Source organism: Stegostoma tigrinum, chromosome 1, assembly GCF_030684315.1.
Source record: "Stegostoma tigrinum isolate sSteTig4 chromosome 1, sSteTig4.hap1, whole genome shotgun sequence".
Classification (NCBI taxonomy): domain Eukaryota; kingdom Metazoa; phylum Chordata; class Chondrichthyes; order Orectolobiformes; family Stegostomatidae; genus Stegostoma; species Stegostoma tigrinum.
This window is the reverse complement of record NC_081354.1, coordinates 107,363,923-107,387,364: the sequence shown is the minus strand read 5'-3', so window position 1 is coordinate 107,387,364 and position 23,442 is coordinate 107,363,923. Positions and strand designations below refer to the sequence as shown.

Sequence of the window (23,442 nt, the reverse complement as noted above, 5' to 3'; positions counted from 1 at the left end):
GAAGGGGATGGTGATGCTATTGGGGTTGTACTGTAGGCCCCCAAATGGTCAACGGGAATTAGAAGAGCAAACATGGAGAGAGACTGGGGGGTAGACTTGCAGGAGAAATAGTGTTGTCATAGTGGGGGGATTTTAATTTTCCTAACATAGACTGGGACTGCCATAGTGTTAGGGGCTTAGATGGGGTGAAATTTGTTAAATGTGTTCTGGAAAGTTTTCTCAAGCAGTATATAGAGGGTCCTGCATGGGAAGAGGCAAAACGCAACCTATCCTTGGGAAATAGGGTAGGACAGGTGACTGAGGTGACGGGGGGAGCATTTTGGGACCAGTGACAAGAGTTCTATTAATTTTAAAGAAGTTATGGAAAAGGACAGAACTGGTCCACAAGTTCAATTTCTAAATTGGGGCAAGGTGAATTTTGCTGAAATTGGACAGGAGCTTTCAGGGGTTGATGAGAGTAGCTTGTTTGCAGGCAGAGGGACCTCTGGCAAATGGGTGGCTTTCAAAAGTGGAGGGCATAACATTCGCTAACCTCCAGTTAGCGGGTTAGCTGGAGTTCAAGGTCTCTATGTTCCTGTGAGGGTGATTAGCAAGGTTGGCAGGAGAAGGGAACCCTGGATGATAAGAGATATTGATGCTTTGACCAAAAAGAAAGGAGGAGGCATGGCTCAGGCACAGGCAGCTGGGATCAAGGGAATTCCTGGCAGTATTTGGGGGAGATACAGGATATATGGAGGGATACAGGAGTTTACTGAAGAAGGAAAACAGGAGGATGAAAAGGGGACGCAAGATAGCTTTAGCTGAGAAGATTAAGGTGAATCCAAAAAGATTCTGTCAGCATATTAAAGGAGAAAGAATAACAAAAGAGAGAATAGAACGCCTCAAGGACCAAAGTGGATATGTATGTGTGGAACTGCAGCGGATCGGTGAGGTGCTCAATGAATATTTCTCCTCTGTATTTGCAGTGAAGAAAGACATGGAGACCTCGGAACTTGGGGTAGTTAGTGGCAATATCTAGGAGACCATACATACCACAGTAGAGATGGTGTTGGAAGTATTAGAATGTACAAAGGTGGATAAATCTCCTGGTCCTGGCCAGATATATCAAAGAACCCTGCAAGAGGCTAGAGAAGAAGTTGCAGGGACCCTGGGGTGATATACTTGTGTCATGGTTAGCCACGGGTGAGGTCCCAGAAGACTGGAGGTTAGCGAATGTTATGCCCTTCTGCAAGAACAGTTGCAAAAAAAAACCCTAGGAATTATAGACTCGTAAGCTTAAATCTGTGGTTGGTAAGCTACTGGAGAAGATTCTGAGGGATAAGATTTACATGCATTTGGAAAGACAGGGTTTGATTAGAAGTAGTCAGCATGTCTTTGCGTGTGGATGATGCCTCACAAATTTGTTAGGGTTCTTTGATGAAGTGACCAGGAAGGTTGACGAGGGCAGGACAGTAGACGTAGTCTGCATCGATTACAGTAAGGCCTTTGCTAAGGTTCCACATGATAGGCTGCTCTGGAAGGTTCGATCACATGGAAACCAGGGAGAGCTGGCAAAATGGATACACAATGGGCTAGATGGTAGGAAGCAGAGAGTAATAGTGGAAGGATGCTTGTGTGACTGGAGGCTTGTGACTAGTGTACCTCAGGGGTCAGTGCTGAGCCCATTGCTGTTTGTTATCTACATCAATGATTTGGATGTTTGTGGATGACACTAAATTAGGCAGTACTGTGGACAGTGAGGAATGTTATCTGAAATTGTAGCAGGATCTTGATCAGTTGGGGAAGTGGGCCAAGAAATGGCAAATGGAATTTAATATAGATAAGTGTGAGGTGTTGGAAAGACAAATCAAGGTGGGAGTTTCATGGTGAATGGTAGGGACTTAAGGAGTGTAGTGGAAGTGAGAGACCTTGGAGTTCAGGTGCACAGTTCGCTGAAAGTGGAGTCACAGGTAGACAGGGGGCAGTGAAGAAGGAGTTTGGCACACTGGCCTTCATCAGTCGGGGCATTGAGTGCAGTAGTTGGAAAGTTATGTTGCAGTTGTGCAGAACGTTGGTGAGGCTGCATTTGGAGTTTTATGTTCAGTTTTGGCCACCTTGCTATGGGAAGGATGTTATTAAACTGGAAAGTGTGCAAAATTTGCAAGGATGTTGCCAGGACTCAAGGGGGAATGAGTTATAGGGAGAGGTTGGACAAGCTAGGACTTTTTTCTTTTAGAGCATAGGTGACCAAGGGGGATCTTATAAGAAGCGTGTAAGATCTTGAGAGGCATGGATAGGGTGAATGCACTCAGTCTCTGTCACAGGATTGGACAATCGAGGATTAGAGGGCATCAGTTTAAAGTAAGAGGGGGAAGAATACATGGGAACCTGAAGGGCTACTTCTATTACACAGAGGATGGTATGCATATGGAATGACCTGCCAGCGAAAGTGGTTGAGGCAGGTACGTTAACAACATTTAAAAGGCATTTGGATGAATACATGGATAGGAAAGGTTTGGAGGGCTATGGGCCAAGTTCAGAAAATAGTGTTAGCGTGGATGGAGATTTTGGTCAGCATGGAGCCGTTTGGGCTGAAGCACATGTCTCATGCTGTAGGACTCCATGACTCTATGACTGTATGCGCTCCTAAAACTACCTGCTAAGCTGAAGCTTTTGAAACTAAAGCAAACATTCATATTACAGAGCTACCATAACAAAAGCTTCAGAGATTTTAAGAAAAAGTCATCTGTAAGGGAATGAGAGAGATGCAAAGCCTTTTCAACCTTCAGAAGCTTTTTAAACTTAGCTTTCAGATTGTTCCAGGTTCCTAAGTGGGCTTTCCACTTTCTGCACAAATTCTCAGACCTTACATGCTTTTAATAGACTTTCAAAACCAGAGAAAATCAGTGTGAGAGAAGAAATTAATTTTTGTGCCCAGTTTAAAATTGTGAGATTGACCTCACCTGGGGGTTGGGGTTAGTGTTTTGCATGTATTTTCAAGCCACAGAAAAAGGAGGAAAATGGCATGCAGAGGAAATGTGAAGGAAATTTGACTTCCTCCCAAAAGACAGCACAGTGCGGCCATTCACACAGCAATCTGTGCATCCACACTCACGTAAATATTCAGGCCTGTATGTCAAAAATAATCCACTGGCTATGAAGTCCTTTGGAATACCCTGAGGAAGCAAAAGGCATTATCATCCGGAATTTCTGCTGTAGTTATCCTGCTTGGCGATTGTCATGTTGATGGAAGGTCAACAGAAACCATCGAAATGTCAAACCACGGTTTCTATTTCTGTAGGCTTCCTTTCAAAGTTAATGCTGAGAGAGTGGGGACCCCAACAGGTATCTATTCAAGCAGGCTTACCCCACCTAAGCAGGCTTATCCCATCTTTACAAGGGGCTGAGGCCATAGCCTCATATTGGTTGCGCTGTACCACAAAGTTCCCTGGATAGTTGCCCTGAGGGAATTTTAAGTGTTTTGGACACACCTGTAGGACGCCAATGTTGTGAACCTATTAGTGAAAACAAGCCATTTAATAAGTTCCTTTAGTATTGATTAGAATACTGTTGTGCTAAATGTTGTAACTAATTGACGTCTCATTTGACAGCATGTTTCTTACCCCTTCTGTTTTTATTTCTGAGCTTTTCTATGTGGGCCATAATAGTGAAAAACTATGAAATGTTTCTAATGCAACGCTGGAAGGCTGTCGGACTTTGAGGAATAGTCCTTCCATTTCCTTGACCTCAGCACCTCTACCTTTTGCCATTTCCGAATGGGACTGCTTTCACCTTTGGCTATATCCTGCAGTTCACTGTAAAAAGCCAAAGCCAAGCCTGGAATTGTGATTTGGGAGACCAGCCGTGTTACAGTTGTTATAGTTTCAGTGCGTGTACAGCCTGTGAATTTTACACGCTGCTCTTGCAACGCTTCCTTCATGTTTTGTTACTGTCACCCCAGTTTTCAATTAGCACGTGTTCCAGCTTGCCTCCAAAGTGCTGTACAGAGAACATTTTCTCACGTTTTAACGTCTTAATTTATTTTTGCACTTGTGTTTATTTTTCAACCAGGTAAATGGTACTGACCTAAGCAGTGTACCTCACAGCTATGCTCTGGCAATATTGAAACAGCCCTGCCATATCCTGATACTGAGTGTGCTCCGGGAACAGCTCTTTAAATGCAGACGCGTTGTTGATCGTATCTGCTCCCGAGATGATAGCTTCCACGTTATTCTCCACAAGAGTGCAAATCAGCCTCTGGGAATAAAGCTGGCCCGTAGGCCTGATGAAGCTGGGGTTTTTATTTATAGATTACTTGATGGAGGCCTGGCAGCCCAAGATGGCCAGCTCCAAGTGAATGACAGAATACTGGCTGTCAATGGACATGATCTCCGGCGTGTGTCTCCTGAAATTGCAGCACATTATATACAGGTCAGTTTAATTAACGCACAATTATTTATCATTGCTGTGACTGATCCACGTTTACTGCAAAGCTCGGAATATCATCCTGGATGGTAGAAGGTGAACCAGCTGGATCTTGGTTGTTATTGCACGGTAGTGGACAGTAACTCACATGAAAGGTTGATTTTTATGTTGTTAATTCAACAGGTATTTTTACGTCCTAAGGTTAGTCTGGTAATAAGTAAACTCTGTAGTAAGTTAGATGATCTGGATGCACTTAGGAATGGCACTGTCTTGTGCCTGATTCATTGTTAGTACTTTGTGTGTGAATCTAAAGGCCATGGTTTCAATTTCAAAGATGATACTGAGGCAGTGCTGCACTGTCAGAGGTGCCTTTTTAGATGAATCATATCATGTTGATGACTTCATAGATGAATGGAGAAGGTCCCATGGTTGTTTTTGAAGAAGACCGAGAGAGTTCCCCTGAAAGTCTTGGCTCGCTGCAAGTAAAACAAATAGATTATTTGTTCATTTATCTGATTTGCTTTTGAGATTGTTGCACCTTGAAATTTGGATATTGCCTGATTTGCCTGTTTGGTTTTTTGGGATGTCCTCACGTAATGAAGCACACTATACAGAGCTAACTTCTTCCTTTCTAACGATTGATAAGCCAGCCAACAGTTGCCTAATTTAGTAAAATGAGGAGCTAATAAGACCTTGAAATCTTAGAAATATTTAACAGGTTAGGCAGCGTCAGTGGAAAGGGGGAAGGTAGCATTAAAGCTGCTGACTTTTTATTGAAAGTGTCAGATATTACTGGTGAACAGTTTAAAATGAGGACCAAAACCAGGGCAAAGGGAATGATTAGAAGTAATTCTCTTTTGCTAATTAGATTGCTAGGAACGGAACCAGATGAAGGCAGTACCTTACGGTTGGATGTCAGTGGGGAGGTGTTTGATAAAATTGACCATGGCAATGGCTGCAAAATGGTCGAGATGAATGAGGAGATGACATTTAGACTTTGATAAGAGGGGTTTCCTTGCTGTACTGGTGGGAAACCTGATTGGAGAGAATTAATGAAGAGTTCTAGGAAAATTGGACAGGAGATTGGCCTGGAATGCACTGCCAGAAGAGGTGGTGAAAGCAGGCATGGTGGTAACATTAAAGAGGCATCTGGATGGTTGCGTGAATAGGGGGATACAGATCGAATAAGGGCAGGAGGTTTTTTTTTAAGTTTAGTCATTGCATGGTGATCGATGCAGGCTTGGGGAAGTGGGCCGAAGGGCCTGTTCCTGTGCTGTACTTCTTGTTTGTTCTTTGAGACAGTTTGCAAGGATGATGCAGTCAGAGATTGCATTTTTAAGGAGTGGGATGATGATGGCAGATGACAGGAGAGAAAATTTAGAGTAAAAACCAATGTAATCATTCAAATATGAACATTAATGTTGTTGAATGGACAGCTGTCAAAACTATTCAGCTATCTCCTGAACATCAGTTTCCTTGTATGCTTAACCACAAACACTGCATGTATTGTGTAAATGCCTTTCTTGTTGAGATTGAGCAGTTATCCTTCATATTGACTAGGCAGCAGAGATTTCAGTGAGATAATAAGAAAGGGCAGATGGATCTACAGCTGTTAGACCACAGTTGAATGTATGTGATACGCATACAGCTATCAATATCAGAGACCTGAACAAGAATGCCACCTTGAAATTAGAACGAAACATTTGGTCCTGAAACTAGTTGCAAGCATATGGCCCTAGATTTAGTTTTTAGATTTTATTGTCACGTGTACTCAAGTACAGAAGTACAAGAGTACAGTGAAAAGTTTATAATGTTGCCACACAAGGGGCCATCTCAGGTTATGTAGGTTGAAAAAGCTTAGGTACAAAGTAATGTGAGAAAGAAGAGTTAAAAAATTAATTCAGAAATAATGAGAACTGCAGAAGCTGGAGAATCCGAGATAACAAAGTGTGGAGCTGGATGAACACAGCAGGCCAAGCAGCATTTTAGGAGCATAAAATCTCTCCTCCCCTCACAGCATCCCAAAACCAGCCCAGCTCATCCCCGCCTCCCTAACCTGTTCTTCCTCTCAGCTATCCCCTCCTCCCACCTCAAGCCGCACCTCCATTTCCCACCTACTAACCTCATCCTGCCCTCTTGGCCTGCCTGACCTCTCTGGACTGACCTATCCCCTCCCTACCACCCCCCCCCCCCCACCCCCAAATACTCTCCTCTGCACCTATCTTCTCCTCTATCCATCTTCAATTCGCCTCCCCCTCTCTCCCTATTTATTCCAGAACCCTCACCCCATCCCCCTTTTCTGATGAAGGGTCTAGGCCCGAAACGTCAGCTTTTGTGCTCGTAAGATGCTGCTTGGCCTGCTGGGTTCATCCAGCTCCGCACTTTGTTATCTTAAAAAATTAAATATTACTCGTAGAATAGTAGGAAAAATGGTAATAGTTTACATCTTAGTTTAAACTAGGAAAATAATGGAATAAATTAAAAGGTCAACAGTCTTTGATAAGCCCTCTGCTTATCTTGCTGTCCAGAGACCTCTGGGAACCTGTCTGTTCTCGTTACTGCAGATATAATAGAAACAGCAGATGCTGGAGAATCCAAAATAACAAGTGTGGAGCTGGATGAACGCAGCAGGCCAAGCAGCATCTCAGGAGCACAAAAGTTGACATTTCAGGCCTAGACCCTTCACCAGAAAAGGGGGATGGGGAGAGGGTTCTGAAATAAATCGGGAGAGAGGGGGAGGTGGATCAAAGGTGCATAGAGGAGAAGATAGGTGGAGACGAGAGTTACAATGGGAGAGAGATCCCCTGGGGTTTGTCCAGAGGGAGGAGGGTAACTTCTTCAAGTTAGGCATCCCTGGAAGAGGCTTTGTGGTGAGGTTAAAATTGTATCAGAGATAGTAGGAACTGCAGATACTGGAGAATCCGAGATAACAAAGTGTGGAGCTGGATGAACGCAGCAGGCCAAGCAGCATCTTAGGAGCACAAAAGCTTGTTATCTCATTACTGCTGCTGGAACTGCTGCTTTGCTGCTCTCTCCCAGTGCCTCAGGAACATGCCAGGGCATGATCCACCTGCACACCCAGTTGAGACACCACCATGAGCTGCCGAGAGACCAAGCTGGGACTCGTCATGAGCAATCGAGAGACTAGGCTGAGGCCTTCTGTGAGGAAGGTGAACGCCAAGAGGGGGAGAATATCAAAAAGCTGGGAAAAAAGAGCAGGAAATGAAAAATAAATGAAAGAGCAGTGGAGCACTAGTTGGAGTGGCCTACTAAACATGATCAAAACAGCAGTAAATCGTTGGCTTGTCACATAAAACCATACAAACCTGCAGGAATGACAGTCATTAGTGGAGATAGATAACATTGAAATAGTTACTTGCTGTTGTAGAATGTAGACATTCGGGGTACATTGCACATCTTGTTTGGATGAGCTTTTGGAGTTTTTATCAACTTACAAGTTGAATAGCCTTCTTTGTGTTCTAAATGCCTATTGTGCTCGCACTGATTGACAAGGATCTAATTGCACTAATCCCATATTTCCAGCTTTTGGCTCCTTGTGCTGGAGGCTGTGGCAACACGGGTAAATATCAAAATACTCCTTAAATATTGAGTTTCTGTCTCAACAATTCTTTCAGGCAGTAAGTTTCAGACTCCCACACCCGTCTGAATGAAAATAATTTCCACAACTCTCCTCTTAGTTTTCTACTTTATATCTTAAATCCTTGTTCACCGGTTGTTGAATTCTGCACTAATAAAAACAGAGGTGCCTTCATCAGGTCCCAGCTAAACGTTTACTGCGAAAACAACACAAGCCTTTCCTTGTAATTCAAACCCTCCAGCCCAGTAAGCATCCTGGCAAATGTTCTCTATACTCTTCTTAGTGCAACCACAGCCTGTAATGTGGTGACCGGGACTGTACACAGTTACTCCAGTTTTAACCCTGCCAGCGTTTTTTACAGTTCCTGCATAACTAACTTGCTCTTGTATTCTGTGCCTCAGCTAAAAAAGGCATGTTTTCCAAATGACATTCTTAACTACATTATCTACCTGCTCTGCTACCATCAGGGATCAATGGATATGCACACCAAGGTCCCTCTGATGTTCAATACTTTGCAAGGTCCTACGATTCAGAGTGAAATCCTTTGCCTTGTTAGCCTCCCCAAGTACATTGCCTCACACGTCTCTGCATTGAGTTCCATTTATCAGTGCACTACCTCTCTGACCAGTCTGTTAATATCCTTTTGAGATAGTGAGAACTGTGGATGCTGTAGTCAGAGATAATACAGTGTGGAGCTGGAGGAAGACAGCAAGCCAGGCAACATCTGAGGAACTTTGGGGAAATGGTGAGCGGGAAGGGAGCTCAGAAATAAATACGGAGAGGAGGTGTGGGGCTGGGGAATGTAGGTGGCCTTCCATATCAGACAGGGGTTCACCTGCACATCCGTCAACTTGGTCTACTGTATCCACTGCTCCCGATGTGGCCTCCCCTACACCGGTGAGACCAAGCGTAGACTCAGAGACCACTTCATACAGCATCTGCGCTTAAATGACAACACCTTCCAGTAGCGAAGCATGCCCATCCTGGGCCTCCTCTAGTGTCACAATGAGACCACAATGAGAAACTGGGGGAGCAGCACCTCATATTCCACCTCAGGAGCCTACAGCCCAATGGCCTCAACATAGAATTCACCAGCTTTAAAATCTCCCGGCCTCATCCCATGACCAACCCTCGCTCTCATCCCCGCCTCCCCAACCCGACACAACCTGTGCATCTTCTCTCCTACCTGTCTGCTCTTCCCACCTCACTGACCAATCCCCACCACTGCCTACCTGCACTCACCGATCACCATCCCACCTACCTTCCCCAGCCCCACCCCTTCTCTCTTTATTTATTTCTGAGCTCCATTCCCCTCCCCCATTTCTGAAGAAGGGTCCCAACCCGAAACGTCGACTTTTCCTGCTCATTTGATGCTGCCTGGCCTGCTGTGTTCCTCCAGCTCCACACTGTATTGTCTGTTGATATCCTCCTTGCTGTTTACCTCAAACTGTGTCATCTGCAAGTGATCATACCCCCTTCACCTAAGTCCATACTATTAATGTATATCATAAACTGCAATGGCCCCAGCACCGAGCCCTGTGAAATGCCACAAGAAACAGTCTTCCAGTTACAAACAGCCATCAGCCATCACCCTCTGTGTTTTTCCTGAGCCATTTTTTGGATTCAGCATGCCACTTTGTTTGGTGATCCATGGGTTTTTATTTCCTTCATTTGTCTGTCATGCAGGAAACTTATATGGCGAATTATAAAGTGGCTCCTTAATTAGGCAAATTGCATAATAATCAAACTTAATCTTCAGGACTGTTGTTTGTAACAGCTATCTGAACCTTCATATTAAACTATTCCAAACCAGTCAACTATTCTCGAAAAGGAAAACCTCTGAAAATTTTGATACTAAGCAGACTCAAAGCAGATGCTGTAAGTTTAATTATTGAGATTGGCTTTGCAATATAAACACACACTGCCCACATCCACACATTAATCTACACAATTCCATATTTCTTGTTGTTTGCAATTTTGTTTAGTTGACATATTAAGGTAGGCTGCAATGTTTAAAAAAAAAACTCAAATTGTCAAAGTTGTTAACTTTTACCCACCTCTACTCAAATAAGTAGACGACATAGGAAATCACTGCCCTGTCATGGATCTGCTTTACAACTCCTGAGTCCAGCCATCATTTCAATTTTATTATACTCTTGTTACATTACTCAGCAGTAGTTCATTTGTCTGAGCCATAAGGATCTATTTAAAAGGTTAGAATGGATTACTTCAGAAAGGTGCTTTAGAAATTGGGGATTTGTTGGTAATTGATATACTGAAGCAGACAAAATCCTTTTGAAAGTTAACAACTGAAATTTTAAAGCATAATTTATAATGTGCAGTATTTTAAAACATCAAGTTTAATGATTTTTTTTTCAGAAGCATCTCACCTAACAAATTGTTCAAAAGACGTATAAAAGATAGTTTCACTGATTTCTGATTAAAACTGTAGATGTTTCATATATTCAGACTCTTTACACATATATTTTTTGTTTTCTTGTGAGGTCCTAGCTATCTTGCCCGACCTCTGAATAATTTTTGGCATTGGTTTTCAAATGAATATTTTTTAAATCAATACAACAGTTTCAGGACAGTTCAATTATTTTGGCTTTTATCAATTAGCAATCAAATAGTTTGGGCTGACTTCCAACTGTGGAAACAGCAGTAAACTGCCAAGTTGCATCGAGTTTTAGAAGTGAAATATCACAATAAATTAGCTTTTGGCAGTATGAAAGGACTAATATATTTTAATTTTTACATATGTAAATAGAACTCAGGCAATCCCATTTTACAGCGATGTTTGGGGGGTTCTGTTTCCCAACTTGAAGTCGCTTCAAGTGGAAAGTTTAGTGTGGAATTTGTTCGCTAATTCCCATTCCATTTGACTTGCATTTATACTTTATAATTTAGGTGAGTGACGATCGAGTACATTTTGTTGTGTCGCGAAAGACCAGGGAACAGACCCCTGATATCTTGCAAGAAAGTGCTTGGAATGGCAGCATTCAAATCAGCCCTGCAGTACGAAACATGCACAACAAGGTAAGGGCAAGGATATCCTACAGCACATCCTGGTAATGTTGGAATCATTGAATTGACTTGTTATTATAATGTATAACGACAACTGAAATGTGTCTTGCATCATCAAATCAAGTAGTTAATGTATTGAGAAGAAAGCATTACTAATGCTTTTAATTTCTTAGAGACTGGAACTAATACCAGCTGGGAGAAAGGAACAGATTTCCTTTCTTTACTGTTGGGTGATAAAGCCATGTTTGGCAGGATGCGGATAACACTCTTGGGGCAGGATTGCACATCTGTAACAGAGCCTGGCCTTCCATTTAAATCAGTTGATAGAGAACCCTAGAGGCTCTGTTCCAGGAAGGTCAAATAGTTTTCTCCTTACGAGCTGCCCAGGTAGTACACTATCCTCGGCTGATAGTGTCAAACGTTATTCCGGATACATAACTGTGCACTCGTAATGTCAATAGACCAATCATTCAGAGATCCAAGCCAAAGTTTAGGGAAGAAGTATTCAAATCCCAGCACAATAGCTGCTGGAATTGAATTAATACAATCAACAATTGAAAATTTCAGTAATGCTGACCATGGTGATTATCCTAGATTGTCATAAAAGTCCAGCTGATTCACTAATGTTTTATAGAAATCTGCCATCAATACCCAGTTTGGTGCACATGCAACTCTAGACCCACAGCAATGTGTTGATTCTTACTATGTCCCCCGAAATGCCCTATCAAAACACTCTATTAAAAGGCAGTTTGAAATGGGCAACAAATGCTAGCCCTGCAATACCCACATTCCATGAAAGAAAAATGCTGTTAAGGACATCTTGCATCATCACTGGCCCAGTATATTTCATCTGTGCGATGTTGGAGCTATTGGCATAGAAGGTAATACACTAGTGTGGATAGGAGCTTGGTTGGCTAATATTAAGTAGCATCAGAAGTCACATGACAACTGCTTATAGTCCAACAGGTTTACTGGAAATCTCAAGCTTTCAGAGCGCTGCTCCATTGTCTGGTGAAGTGAGAGTGAAGCACACAGACACAGAATATTTAGACAGAGAGCGAGAGATCAAGGGCAGAGAGATCAAAAGTGGAGTGCCAAATAATAAGTCCCTGCAGGTGATCAAAAGTACCAGATGGTGTGAGGGAAGTGTCAACAGCTGAATAACAAGCGAAGGGATGACCTATAATCGGATTAAATGAGGCAGAGGGATAATTACAAAAATTTAAAAATAAGGTGATGCTGGAGACGAACCAGATGGCTGGAATAACATGCTAGGTATAAGAGTCACATGCCGAGAATCTAATCAAAGTAATAAGTAATCCCAAAATGGTGTAAACTAATTAAGGCAGAGAGGTCATAACGATTTGTCAAGGTGATGGTGTTAAAGCACGACAGTAAGGACGATTTTACACATACAGAACAGTGCGATGGAGTCACATGTAGCACCACATGAAGCCAAGTTGAGGCCATCTTCTTGAGTAAGGGACTTAGCTATCAGTTTCTGCTCGGCGACTCTGCGTTGTCGTGTAGAGGACGCTTACCCGAAGTTCAGAGGCTATTCTGTCCAAAATGCTCAAAATTTGGAGACAGTCAGTCAATGAGGCATTTTATACATTCCTACTTTGGAATTAAAACCAGACTGACTCCAAGTTAAAACACAGGCAGCATTTAAACAAGGCCTGATACCTAAAATGCATTTTCTGACCTGAGATGTCACCTCTGGTATACTGATAAAACCCTTGCTTATCTCGGGGCAGTGACTTGCAAGAAATTCTGGGATTTGCATATTAATCAATCGAAACCTGAATCTCCTTTCTAACTGAATAAAGATTTAACAGCCACCTTGGGTTTGTTCAATACATTTGCATCAGTTCCATGACCCTTTAATCTTTTACTTCTAAATTCTGTGTCAGATGTCAGCTCTCTCACTTACACTTGAAGAAGGAGCGAGGTTTCAAAAGCTTGTGTTTCCAAATAAACCTGTTGGGCCGTAGCCTGGTGTGGTGTGATTTTTGACTTTGCCCGCCGCAGTCCAACACCAGCACCTCCACACCAAGCATACAATGTAGTGGTTAGACCATGTGTCCTGTACTGAGCACAGTTTCAGGCTCTGTGTTCAAAGAGGGATGTAATTGTTTTGGAGGTGAACCACAGGAGGTTTACCAGATTGAGACCTGTATCGAGCATGTTGTCTTATGGGAAAAGATTGGACAGACTGAGCTTGTTTTCACTGCAGTCTAGCAAAATGTGGGGATTTTGGTAAAGTTTGCAATAGCCTCGACAGGTTGAATACGTAAAGGATGTTTACTCTCATGAGTGCTTTCAGATCCAGAAGAGAAAGTTTCCAGATTAGGACCGTCCTTTTAGGACAGAGAAGTCGTCTTTTTTTTAGTGAGTTGAGAGACTTCGGAACTCTCTGCCTCAGAAGACAGTGGGGGAAGTGTCAATGAATGGTTTTAAGACAGAGGTGAATAAATTCTTGTTGAACAGGGGACTCGGTGGTAGTCTGGGTAGATGGGAATGTTGAATTTGGAAGCACAAGCAGATCAGCCATGATCTTATTAAATAATGTAGCAGCTTGAAGGGCTGCATGGCCTAGATCTGCTCCTGGTTTGTATGTGTTTAAGAGTGGCTGTTGACAAAAGAGGGAGTCTCCAGGATTTCTACAGGCACCCAAATAGTCAGATAGTGAAAGAAGGAGAAGGTCTGATTAGGGACCAAAATGGAGATTTACAAAAGGAGGTAGGGAGCAGCGCAAAGATTTTGAATGAATATTTTGTATCCGTTTTTACTAAGAAGCAAATCTTACCCTTTAAAGAAGGAAAATTGGCCAAACTCTTGCTGCTTAGATTTGACAAGGCACTTGAACAAGCTGGGACACATCTAAGAATACTAAAGGAAAGGAGAGTGGAAATTACTGAGGCAATAGCAATAATCTGTCGATCGTCCTGAGACTCAGATGACGCCAGAGGACTGGAAGATTGCAATTATGTCCTCGTTCAAAATGGTTGTAAAGATAATTCTAACAATTACAGACCAGTCAGACTAACTTCTCCTGAAGAGAAACTTATAGAAACAATAATTTGGGAAAGAATTATATCACAGGCTCAAATTATGTCAAAAGTTAATCAGGGAGAGCCAGCAAGGGTTTCATGAAGGAAAATTATGTTTTTAGCTAACTTTTGTTTTGATGAGGTAACAGAGGGTTGATGTGGTGTACGTGGACTTTGGAGAGATGTTTGATACAATGGCACACAGTTTTGTGACTTTGAATAAAAGGAAAAAGCAACTTGGACAGTGCAGTGATTGAAACAATGTCTGCCAGGTGGATCTCATAGAATATGAGTTCCCTGATTGGGGCTGTTAATGCTGTCCAATCAGAGAGCCCTGGCTGACAGATAGAAACAGGAGTGAAAGACACCCTGTTCATTTGAGGAGCCAGCTCTGTATTAGCTGGGTCAGTGCCTTGTCCTATGCATGTGCAAATAAAGTGTGGCTTAGGGAAGGGTATTGGTCTTTGTGCAGTTATTTCAATGGCAACGAGAGAAAAACATGCCCCTGAAGAGGGTATGGATAAAGTTAGATTAGTGATTTATGTCCAGTTGTCACTTCAAAAAGCAGAATAGATTTCTGAATTCATAGTCTGCTTTGCTACAAACTAATAGAGATCCAAACCCTTAATTTGAGCATCTTAAGACTAAATTATGTTTGGTTTCTCCCACAAAATTAGTCATTATTGAGTAGCAATAGCAGGTCCTGGGAGGAGTCTCTCTAATGACTGAGCTTTATTTTCCTGGAATGCCTTCTTTGAGTTGTATGAAAATCTCTGCAAACCCTTGGGAGTAATATATGTCTATTTCCCCAGATGGTTTTGTTTCGATTATGCAATTCTCCTGTGGGCTGCATTGTTTCTGTAAGAGGCATTGGAAAAATTATACTTCATTCACAACAGAATAACCCCCAATTAAAACAAAAGGCAAAGAAAAAGGCTGCTAAATTTAATTTTAATTAGGAAATCTGTAAAGGGATTTTAGTTCTGTGTTTGCTGTGCTTCCAACCAAATGCGACACAACCAGGGGCTGATACTGTAATGAAGTGCTTGATAGACTAAATATCTGCAAATATTTATCTCATAGAGAACAAGGAGGTCAGTTAAAGCTGATGTCTATCGCAAAAAAGTACTTACAGAGGTTAGAGTTGCCGGAAAGTGACTTAGACAGTGATATAAAAATGTCAGTGAAGAGTAGCTGAGTGTACTCGGATGTATTTCAGGATAAACAATGTCTGCTTTGAGCCTGGATTTTATCAGTGATTATTCAGCTTTCAGTTGAATGTTTACAAAATGATATTCGCATTTCCATTCTGTTAGATACTGGTGATGATAAAATAGTTAATGCTGAGTAATATCTGCATTGAGGTGCTAAATCATGAAAACTTCTAAAACACTGACTTTTTAAAATGGGCACCAACTTGAATGCTGTCACCTGGGGAAAATGTCCAACCTTTTGATTTTGAGTACATGGTAAGTCTGAGCATTTGCAGAGGCATATAGCGTTAAAACAAATACCCTTCATCACTGGACTCCAAACATTAATTGTTTTTCTCTCATCAGATGCTGCCAAACTCGCTGAATTTCTCCAGCACTTTGTTTTGTTCGCAAGACAGCAATGTCAGCCTTGATTTGGAGTCACATGCTTATGGGTTCATGTTCCCCTAAAATGAGTACGTGATTTAGGCTGACACGACAATAACTAACTAGATATTGAACTGAGCCTCCAAACTTAACATCACTCCTAAATATACTTTAACTACATCTTCAGTTACCAGTAGGAGTCATTTTTCTAGCATGGAATTTCCTTTATTTGCCATCTCTGTAGTTCTATTGATGCAGATTGCAACAAAGTTGTGGACAGTTTGAGCTGTGCACTGAGTAATTTTTTTTTCACATTTAGAATTTAGAATCCCCACAGTGTGTAGACGGGACCTTTTGGCCCAACAAACCCACACCAACCCTCAGAGCATCCCACCCAGACCCATCCCCCTAAACCCACCTATGAGCAATTTAGCATGGCTAATCCACCTAGCCTGCACATCTTTGGACTGTGGGAGGAAACCCACGCAGACACAGGCAGAATATGCAAACTCCACACAGACAGTCACCCGAGGGTGGAATTAAACCCACGTCCCTGGTGCTGTGAGGCAGCAGGGCTAACCACTGAGCCACCGTGGCGCCCATTAATTCTCTTATGGGATGTGGGTATCACTAGGAGAGCCAGCATTTGTTATCTGTTCCTAATTGGAGAAGTTCATATTGATTACATTGCTGCTGTCTGATACCACATGTAGGCCAGACCAACTAATGAAGGTGGATTTCCTTCTGTAAAAGACTTCAGTGAATCAGATGGAATTTTACAACAAGTAATGATAGTTTCCTGATCACGACTGCCTAAGCCTAGCTTTCAATTCCAGATTTACTAATTGAATTCAAGTTTCACCAGATTCAAGAATCACATTCCAAATTCATTCACTTCAGCCTGTAGATTACTAATCTATTAACTTTACCGTTATGTTGCTGCCTCCTCTTGAATTGAAACTATTCAACTCATTTCATATTGACACATACAACAAGTACAGAGCTGATAGGTTTTATCCAAACAGGTTGGAAGGTTAATATTTGGCCCAAGCCTTCATATTTTCACTTTTTTTTTGTGAGCAGGTCAGAATCTTAACAACCAAAGTGCCAGTTCTCATTTTAAAGGCATGGGCCTGCAATTTTTTTGTAAAGTTAGAGAGCCTATCAGTCATTATGAAAACAGTGGCAGATGCCTGGCTGTCCAAGCACAGAACCCATCATTTTCACAGGATGGTGAGTGAGGGCAGGGTGTAATTTACATGGCATGGTTTATGTCGGCAGTTGCACAAGTTAAAGTACATCTGCCCCAGGTTGTTCTGATTTTCACTTGTTTTTATCATCGCTTCAACAAAGTGACACACTGAGACAGGCCTTCTGCCTAGTTGCCCCCCCCCCACCCCCCAACTCTTGCCCCCCGAGCCAGCAGTAGCAGCATTGTTTGCAGCTTCTCCCACCAGGATCACACCACCCCCCCCCCCCCCCCCCCCCCAGCCAACTCACCTACACCCACCATGACCGAGTAAACATCCAACAATTTGGGACACTTGTTCCCGTGACGGATTTGCAGAGCTAGGAATTGTCCTGACACAAGAACAAAAATTCAGAGTATAACATCAGCCAGAAAGACATTCAGATAGAAACAGACTTTATTGCAGTGACTGTTGTTTCAGTACGGTGACAGATTTTTATTTCCCTGGGCTGTGAGGAACTTGCGTGAAATGTGTTTGGGCAATCTAAACTCAGTCTCTCAATGAAATCTGTTCATAGCACAGAATTGAATAGAAACTGATCACTAGAGATAATAGGAACAGCAGATGCTGGGGAATCCGAGATAACCAGGTGTAGAGCTGGATGAACACAGCAGGCCAAGCAGCATCAGAGGAGCAGGAAAACTGACATTTCGAGCCTAGACCGGGTCTAGGCCCAAAATGCCAGCCTTCCTGCTCCTCTGATGCTGATTGGCCTGCTGTGTTCATCCAGCTCTACACCTTGTTATCTCGGAAACAGAACACTAATTAGGTTTAATTAAATAGTTAAGAATGGCTACAGCTTGTGGAACTAAAACAAAAATAATTGTTAGTTCATCTTCTGATGTTGGAATTTTGAGGGTTTTTTTTGTTTGGCGTGGCACTATGAACTGTCCCTATTGCATATTCATAACACATATTAAACATGTCTACTTTGAAATTAGCATATAGCTCAAGGGTAGGAATGGTTCTATGGTGTGAAACATTCATCTTAGAGTCATAGAGATATACAACATGGAAACAGATCCTTTTGATTCAACTCATCCATGCCGACCAGGTATCCTCTCTATCTCTAGTCTCATTGCTAGCATTTGGCCTGAATCCTCTAAACCCTTTCAATTCATATACCCATCCAGGTACCTTATTAAATGTTGAATTCATACCAGCCTTCACCACTTCCTCCGGAACTTCATTCCATACACTCACCACCCGCTGTGTGAAAAAGTTGCCCCTTAGGTCTGTTTTATAACTTGCCCCTCTCACCTTAAACCGATGCCCTTTAAGATAGGAAGAACTGCAGATGCTGGAGTCAGAGTCAACACAGTGTGGAGCTGGAGGAACACAGCAGGTCAGACAGCATCAGAGAAGCAGGAAAGTTGATGTTTCAGTTGGGACCCTTCATCAGGACTCACCATAGTGCTGGAGGAGCATGGGCCTGATGGCTGGCGGTGAATTTAACGTGAGTGTTACTCATGCCTCAGGCAAGGGGCAAGATTGAGAAGGGGTTCCCTTGATGATAATCTCAGCCAGGGCTGGAATTGAACCGGCACTGTTAGCATCACTCTGCATCACAAACCAGCCATCCACACCACTGAGCTAGCCACTAAAAATTGCAATGTTTAACATGGGTAGCAAACAGAAACAAAAATATAAGGGTTCCCAACAAAAACAACTGATGCATAGACAGCATCTGTCAGGGGTAGAAGCATCAGTCAAAATGCAATAAAAATCATAAAATCTGATGCCACAGGATCATAATTCCTTCTTGCCTTTCTAAGGACATGTCCCATGCCCCCTCCTCCAGCTGTACACTCGTCAATCCTTTATGTTCCAGCTTTAAAATTGGGTGAATTTCATTTTTATGTTGGACGCTTCTTTTTCATCTGCATTCTAACGATTTGATTACAGAGGGTCCAAGTTCAAATTTTGAGAGGACATGAAGCTAGGAAATATAGTGAAGAGTAAGGAGGATAGTAACTGAGGAGGACGCAGGCCGGTGAAATGGGCAGTCAGCAGCTGAAAAGCACAGAATACATTTGGGCAGGTGATATAGGTGAGGGCAATATAAACTGTAAAATCATACAGTTTTAAAGGGTTACGGGAACAGAGTGACAAATCTCTGAAACTGACAAGACAAGTTGAAAAGGTTGTTTGGAAAAAGTCATACAGGATCTTGTTTTTATTAAGAGATAAAGTATACAAAAACAGGAAACTGTGCTAAATTTCTTGAAACACTAGTTAGACTTGAGCTGGACTATTATGTCCAATTCTGGATATCACAGTTTACTACATTGAGGCCTTGGGAAGGGTACCAACGGGATTTTTAAGAATGGTATCTGTAATCACCGGACTTTTATTTTCGGAGACTGGAGACGTCAGAGTTATTGCTAGCACAGAGAAGGTTAAGGGAAATTTAATTTAGTAATTCAAAATATGGTTGCAGGAAGTGCTGTAAGTGGTGTAAAAGGGCAGGGTCTTATTATTCAGCCTATTGATGCTCCACTCTCACTGTTTGTATGATGTATTGATCTCACTGGGTCTACATTCTGTGTTTGTGTGCTTTTCTGCATGACACCTGATGAACGAACAACGCTCCAGAAGCTCGTGATATCAAATAAACTTGTTGGTCTATAACCTGGTGTTGTGTAACTTCTCACATTAATCAGAGAGAACAGATTCAGTGTAAATTACAAAAGAACCAGAAGGGACAGAAGAAACCTTTCTTCTTTCCAAAGTGATCAGTGATGATCTAGAATGCACTACCTGAAGGCACAGCGGAAATGGATTCAGCGACAACTTTCAAAGGAGTAATTACAAATATTTGGAGAAAATGCAGAGCTACGGGTCAAATCTGACAGCGGGACTATTTGGATAGTTCCACCAAAGAGCTGGTGTAGGCACAGTGCGCTGAAAGGTCACCTTCAGCATTGTACCATTCTGTCATTGAACAACTTGCTTCCCTTGATGCTTTGGTTGAGTGAAAATTGCAGAATTGGTCCAGCTGACCCGAACAGTTCAAGAGGTGGGAGTATCCTGATATGCATCACTAGTGATTGCTTCAGGATGTTAAACTTGCTATATCATTTACAATCATCAGCAGTGAGTTCCTTTGTCAGATTTGTGAGAATGATTCAGTTTTAGATGTAATTAATCTCGCACATACAAATCTCACGAGGACTGACATTATATGATAGGCATTCCTCTGCACCATAGTTACCAGAGGCAGCATTGTGAAGGCTCAACTAGATTATTGGCAATATTGTCTTAACAGGGTGAAAATATTCCTTTTTTAGTTGAGTTATGTGTGTTTAAAAATACTGATAGCGGTGAGATTTTTCTGGTGATATAGTTTATAGCTCGGATTGCACTTCTGTATTAAACTACACCAATGACATCATTCTCTAGGAAGATTTTTCTTGCTTGTGGGTGTATGTATTTTCTTGGTATGTGGATGAGTTAATTTTATTTCCAATTTTCTATGACTTTCTTCCCACTTTTCTGAAGGGGCTCCAACAGTTACTGCTATTCCAGAGCTTTGCAAACCATTCCCAAATGACTAGTCTTGATGTATAAGCCCCAACAACTGGAAGTGTTTGAATAACTGACCAGTGGTTTTCTTCTGCATCCCGCAAACACAATAATTTATTATTGGACAATAACCAGCAAAGGTTTGGTTTAGTTTTCATTATCCTAGTCCGGCAATGTTGAGGCTCCTTGTAGAGTCCAAGGGTCAGATTTTCTGCTTGGGATTGGGATCCAAAAGTGACGATCAAGTTGGGGACCCAAGCTCCAGAACATGGACAAGCTGGACCAAGGCTCTGTTTCCCTGCTGCGTGAGACTATGACTCTGTTAGGAAAAGTCACTTGATGTATGTTTTTGGAGTGTTGCACAATTGATGACTAGTGGGTGGGCTTGCTATACAATTAAGGATGACAAGCTCCCAAGACAGGAGAGCTGCCAGTGACAGCACATCGACATCCCAAGATGGAGCTACTGAAACCAGCAGAGAGAAAGGGCGCCTCACAATGGATGTTTCCCCATTAAAGTCCACCTCCTCTCCCTGGCTTAGTTTCAGCTGCCATCTTGGAGCTCCACTCTGATCAGGAAACTCCAGTCAACATGGAAGAAGGCCTCATCCAGCTCCACACTTTGTCATGCTGAATAGGCCTGGTAATTGTTTCAGTTGACTTCAGACTGCTTACAGGCAGGCAGCTTTCTCACACAACCCTCTTGGAAATGGTCTGGAGGGCTTGGTATGGCGCTGGTAACCAGCAGGCTGGCTGGTGATGTAGAATTCCAAAAGCTTCTCCTCCTCAGTCCTTTCCTCATTGACCTTTGAAAATCTTGGCTCAAGTGCACGGCCCCATGATCTCTGTGACATTGGTCTGTACCAAATGGTGCATCTGTTTACTAGCTTACAGGAAGCTGTTGCAGTAATTTAACGTTCTAAAATCTATCAGTCTTTGTGATGTGACTAGCTGAGCTGTCAAAGACAGGATTCATTATTAACCATTTTACCCTATTTTCTACACTTGTCACGTCAGCAGTTTTGGCTTAATCTGCTCTGAAGCTCTCCAGGAACATTCAAAGAAAGACAAATGGATGACACAAACTTTGCATGCAGATGAGAAAGAGACTCAGGGCTGAATCTTAGGCATTTTTTTTGAGTTAATGTTCAAGTTTTTTGGAGGGTTTTTAGCATCAAGGTCTAGCAAGCTGTAACTCACCAAACTCTCCTCGTTAATTAATTACCCTGCTGCTATGGTATCCCTGTCATTCGATTCCAGTTCTGTTTTACCAGACGTTGTTCCTGGAACACCTCTCAGATATCCACTGAAGGACCAGTGCCTGTCACATCTTTAAAAGGGACATGTGCCCTGAATGAGTATTGACATTCACCCAGAGAGTTGTGAGCGCATGGAATAGTTTGCCAGTGGTAGTCGTGGAAGCGGAGTCATTAGTGACATTTCAGCGACTGCAGGACACGCACATGGACAGCAGTGAATTGAGGGGAATGTAGGTTAGGTTATTTTATTTTTGGATTAGGATTATTCCACGGCACAACATCGTGGGCCAAAGGGCCTGTACTGTGCTGTACTTGTTCTATGTTCTATTCTTTATCTGTGCTGGTCAGCGATACACACAGTGCGTAGATGTCGGAGAAAGGGGAAAATGATGCTGTGATTCTCCCGCAAGGAGCTGGAGTTCCTGAGGGAGAGGCTGGTGCTGAGGTGGCACACCCTGTTCCCGCAGGACTGGCGAAGGGGTGGATGAATGTTCCACCAACTGCATTACATGGCAGCTCCTGCAGTCACCCCACTATTAGTGTAGCTTCTCCTCCTCCGAGGAAGGCCTCAGAGGAAGCTGGTGAAGGAGTTCAGGGGTCTCCGAAGAAGCGTCAGCCGAGCCCGCCTGCTGTAGCTCCACCAGCTGAGATCCTGACACCTCAGTGGGAATGTCCCATTTACTAAATGTGGGACCACATTCCGGTGAGCACCTACCTGTGTGGGACAGCTGCACGGCCCAGACGGCCGGCAGCCAGAGGCACACTGAGACCAGGCTCCTGCACAGCTCCAGGCAGGAGGAGACTCAGCGTGAAAGTCTGTTCGATGCATTGGCCTCAATTCCCTAGAGGTTGTGCTAGTACAGCTACTTTTTGGGGGGGTGTGGGGGGGTCACACTGCCTGAAGCAGGTGATGATTGTTTCACCCGCCTGCACACAGGTTAGCAACTGCTGTGAGAGCCAGGCTTTACACATTGGGGTCTGCTAGAGGGGAGCACAGACCTTCACACCATTGCCCTAGTCATTGGTCCTCAGGACTAAAGGCAGAGGTCGTTGGAGAAGCTTGGCACATACTCCAGGAGGCACACAGCTAAAGGACACACGGGTTGTACTGAGGTCTCCTCTCAGGACATTCTAGTCATGTGTCTGGTGAGAAGACATGGAAAGGGAAAGGAGCAGTTACCAGGGGAAGATATTTAACTGGGGAAAAGGAAACTATGACGCTATCAGGCAGGATTTGGGAAGTACAGATTGGGAGAAATTGTTCCCCAGAAGGGGCACAGCAGACATGTGGAGGCTGTTTAAGGAGCAGTTGTTGCGAGTGATGCATAAATTTGTTCCTCTGAGACAGGTAAGAAGGGGTAAGATTAAGGAGCCTTGGATAACGGGAACAGAGGTGCTTCTCGTCAAAAAGAAAAAGGCAGCTTACGTAAGGTGGAGGAAGCAAGGGTCTAGCACAGCTTTAGAGGATTACAGGCTTGCTCAGAAGGAGCTCAAAAGTGGACTGAGGACAGCCAGGAGGGGGCACGAGAAAGGCTTGGCAGGAAGGATTAGGGAGAACCCAAAGGCATTTTACTCATACGTGAGGAATAAGAGAATGATCAGGGAGAAGGAAGGGCCAATCAGGGATAGCGTAGGGAACTTGTGCGTCGAGTCTGAGCAGATAGGGGAAGCCCTAAATGAGTTTTTTGCTTTGGTTTTCACTAAGGAAAGGGACCTTATTGTGAATGAGAACTTTGAGGAGCAGGA

At 43.0% G+C, this 23,442-nt stretch overlaps 1 protein-coding gene across 11 annotated transcripts in view; it reads left to right on the top strand.

Annotated features, from left to right (window-relative positions):
- Nucleotides 1-23,442, top strand: part of lnx1 (ligand of numb-protein X 1) — a 195,278-nt gene that overhangs the window by 138,427 nt on the left and 33,409 nt on the right. For all 11 annotated transcript variants that reach the window (XM_048525324.2, XM_059647800.1, XM_048525613.2 and 8 more), the window contains 2 exons: nt 4,051-4,410; nt 10,913-11,041. In XM_048525324.2, the coding sequence (XP_048381281.1) occupies nt 4,051-4,410; nt 10,913-11,041 (489 nt within the window). The remainder of the gene's footprint in view (nt 1-4,050; nt 4,411-10,912; nt 11,042-23,442) is intronic.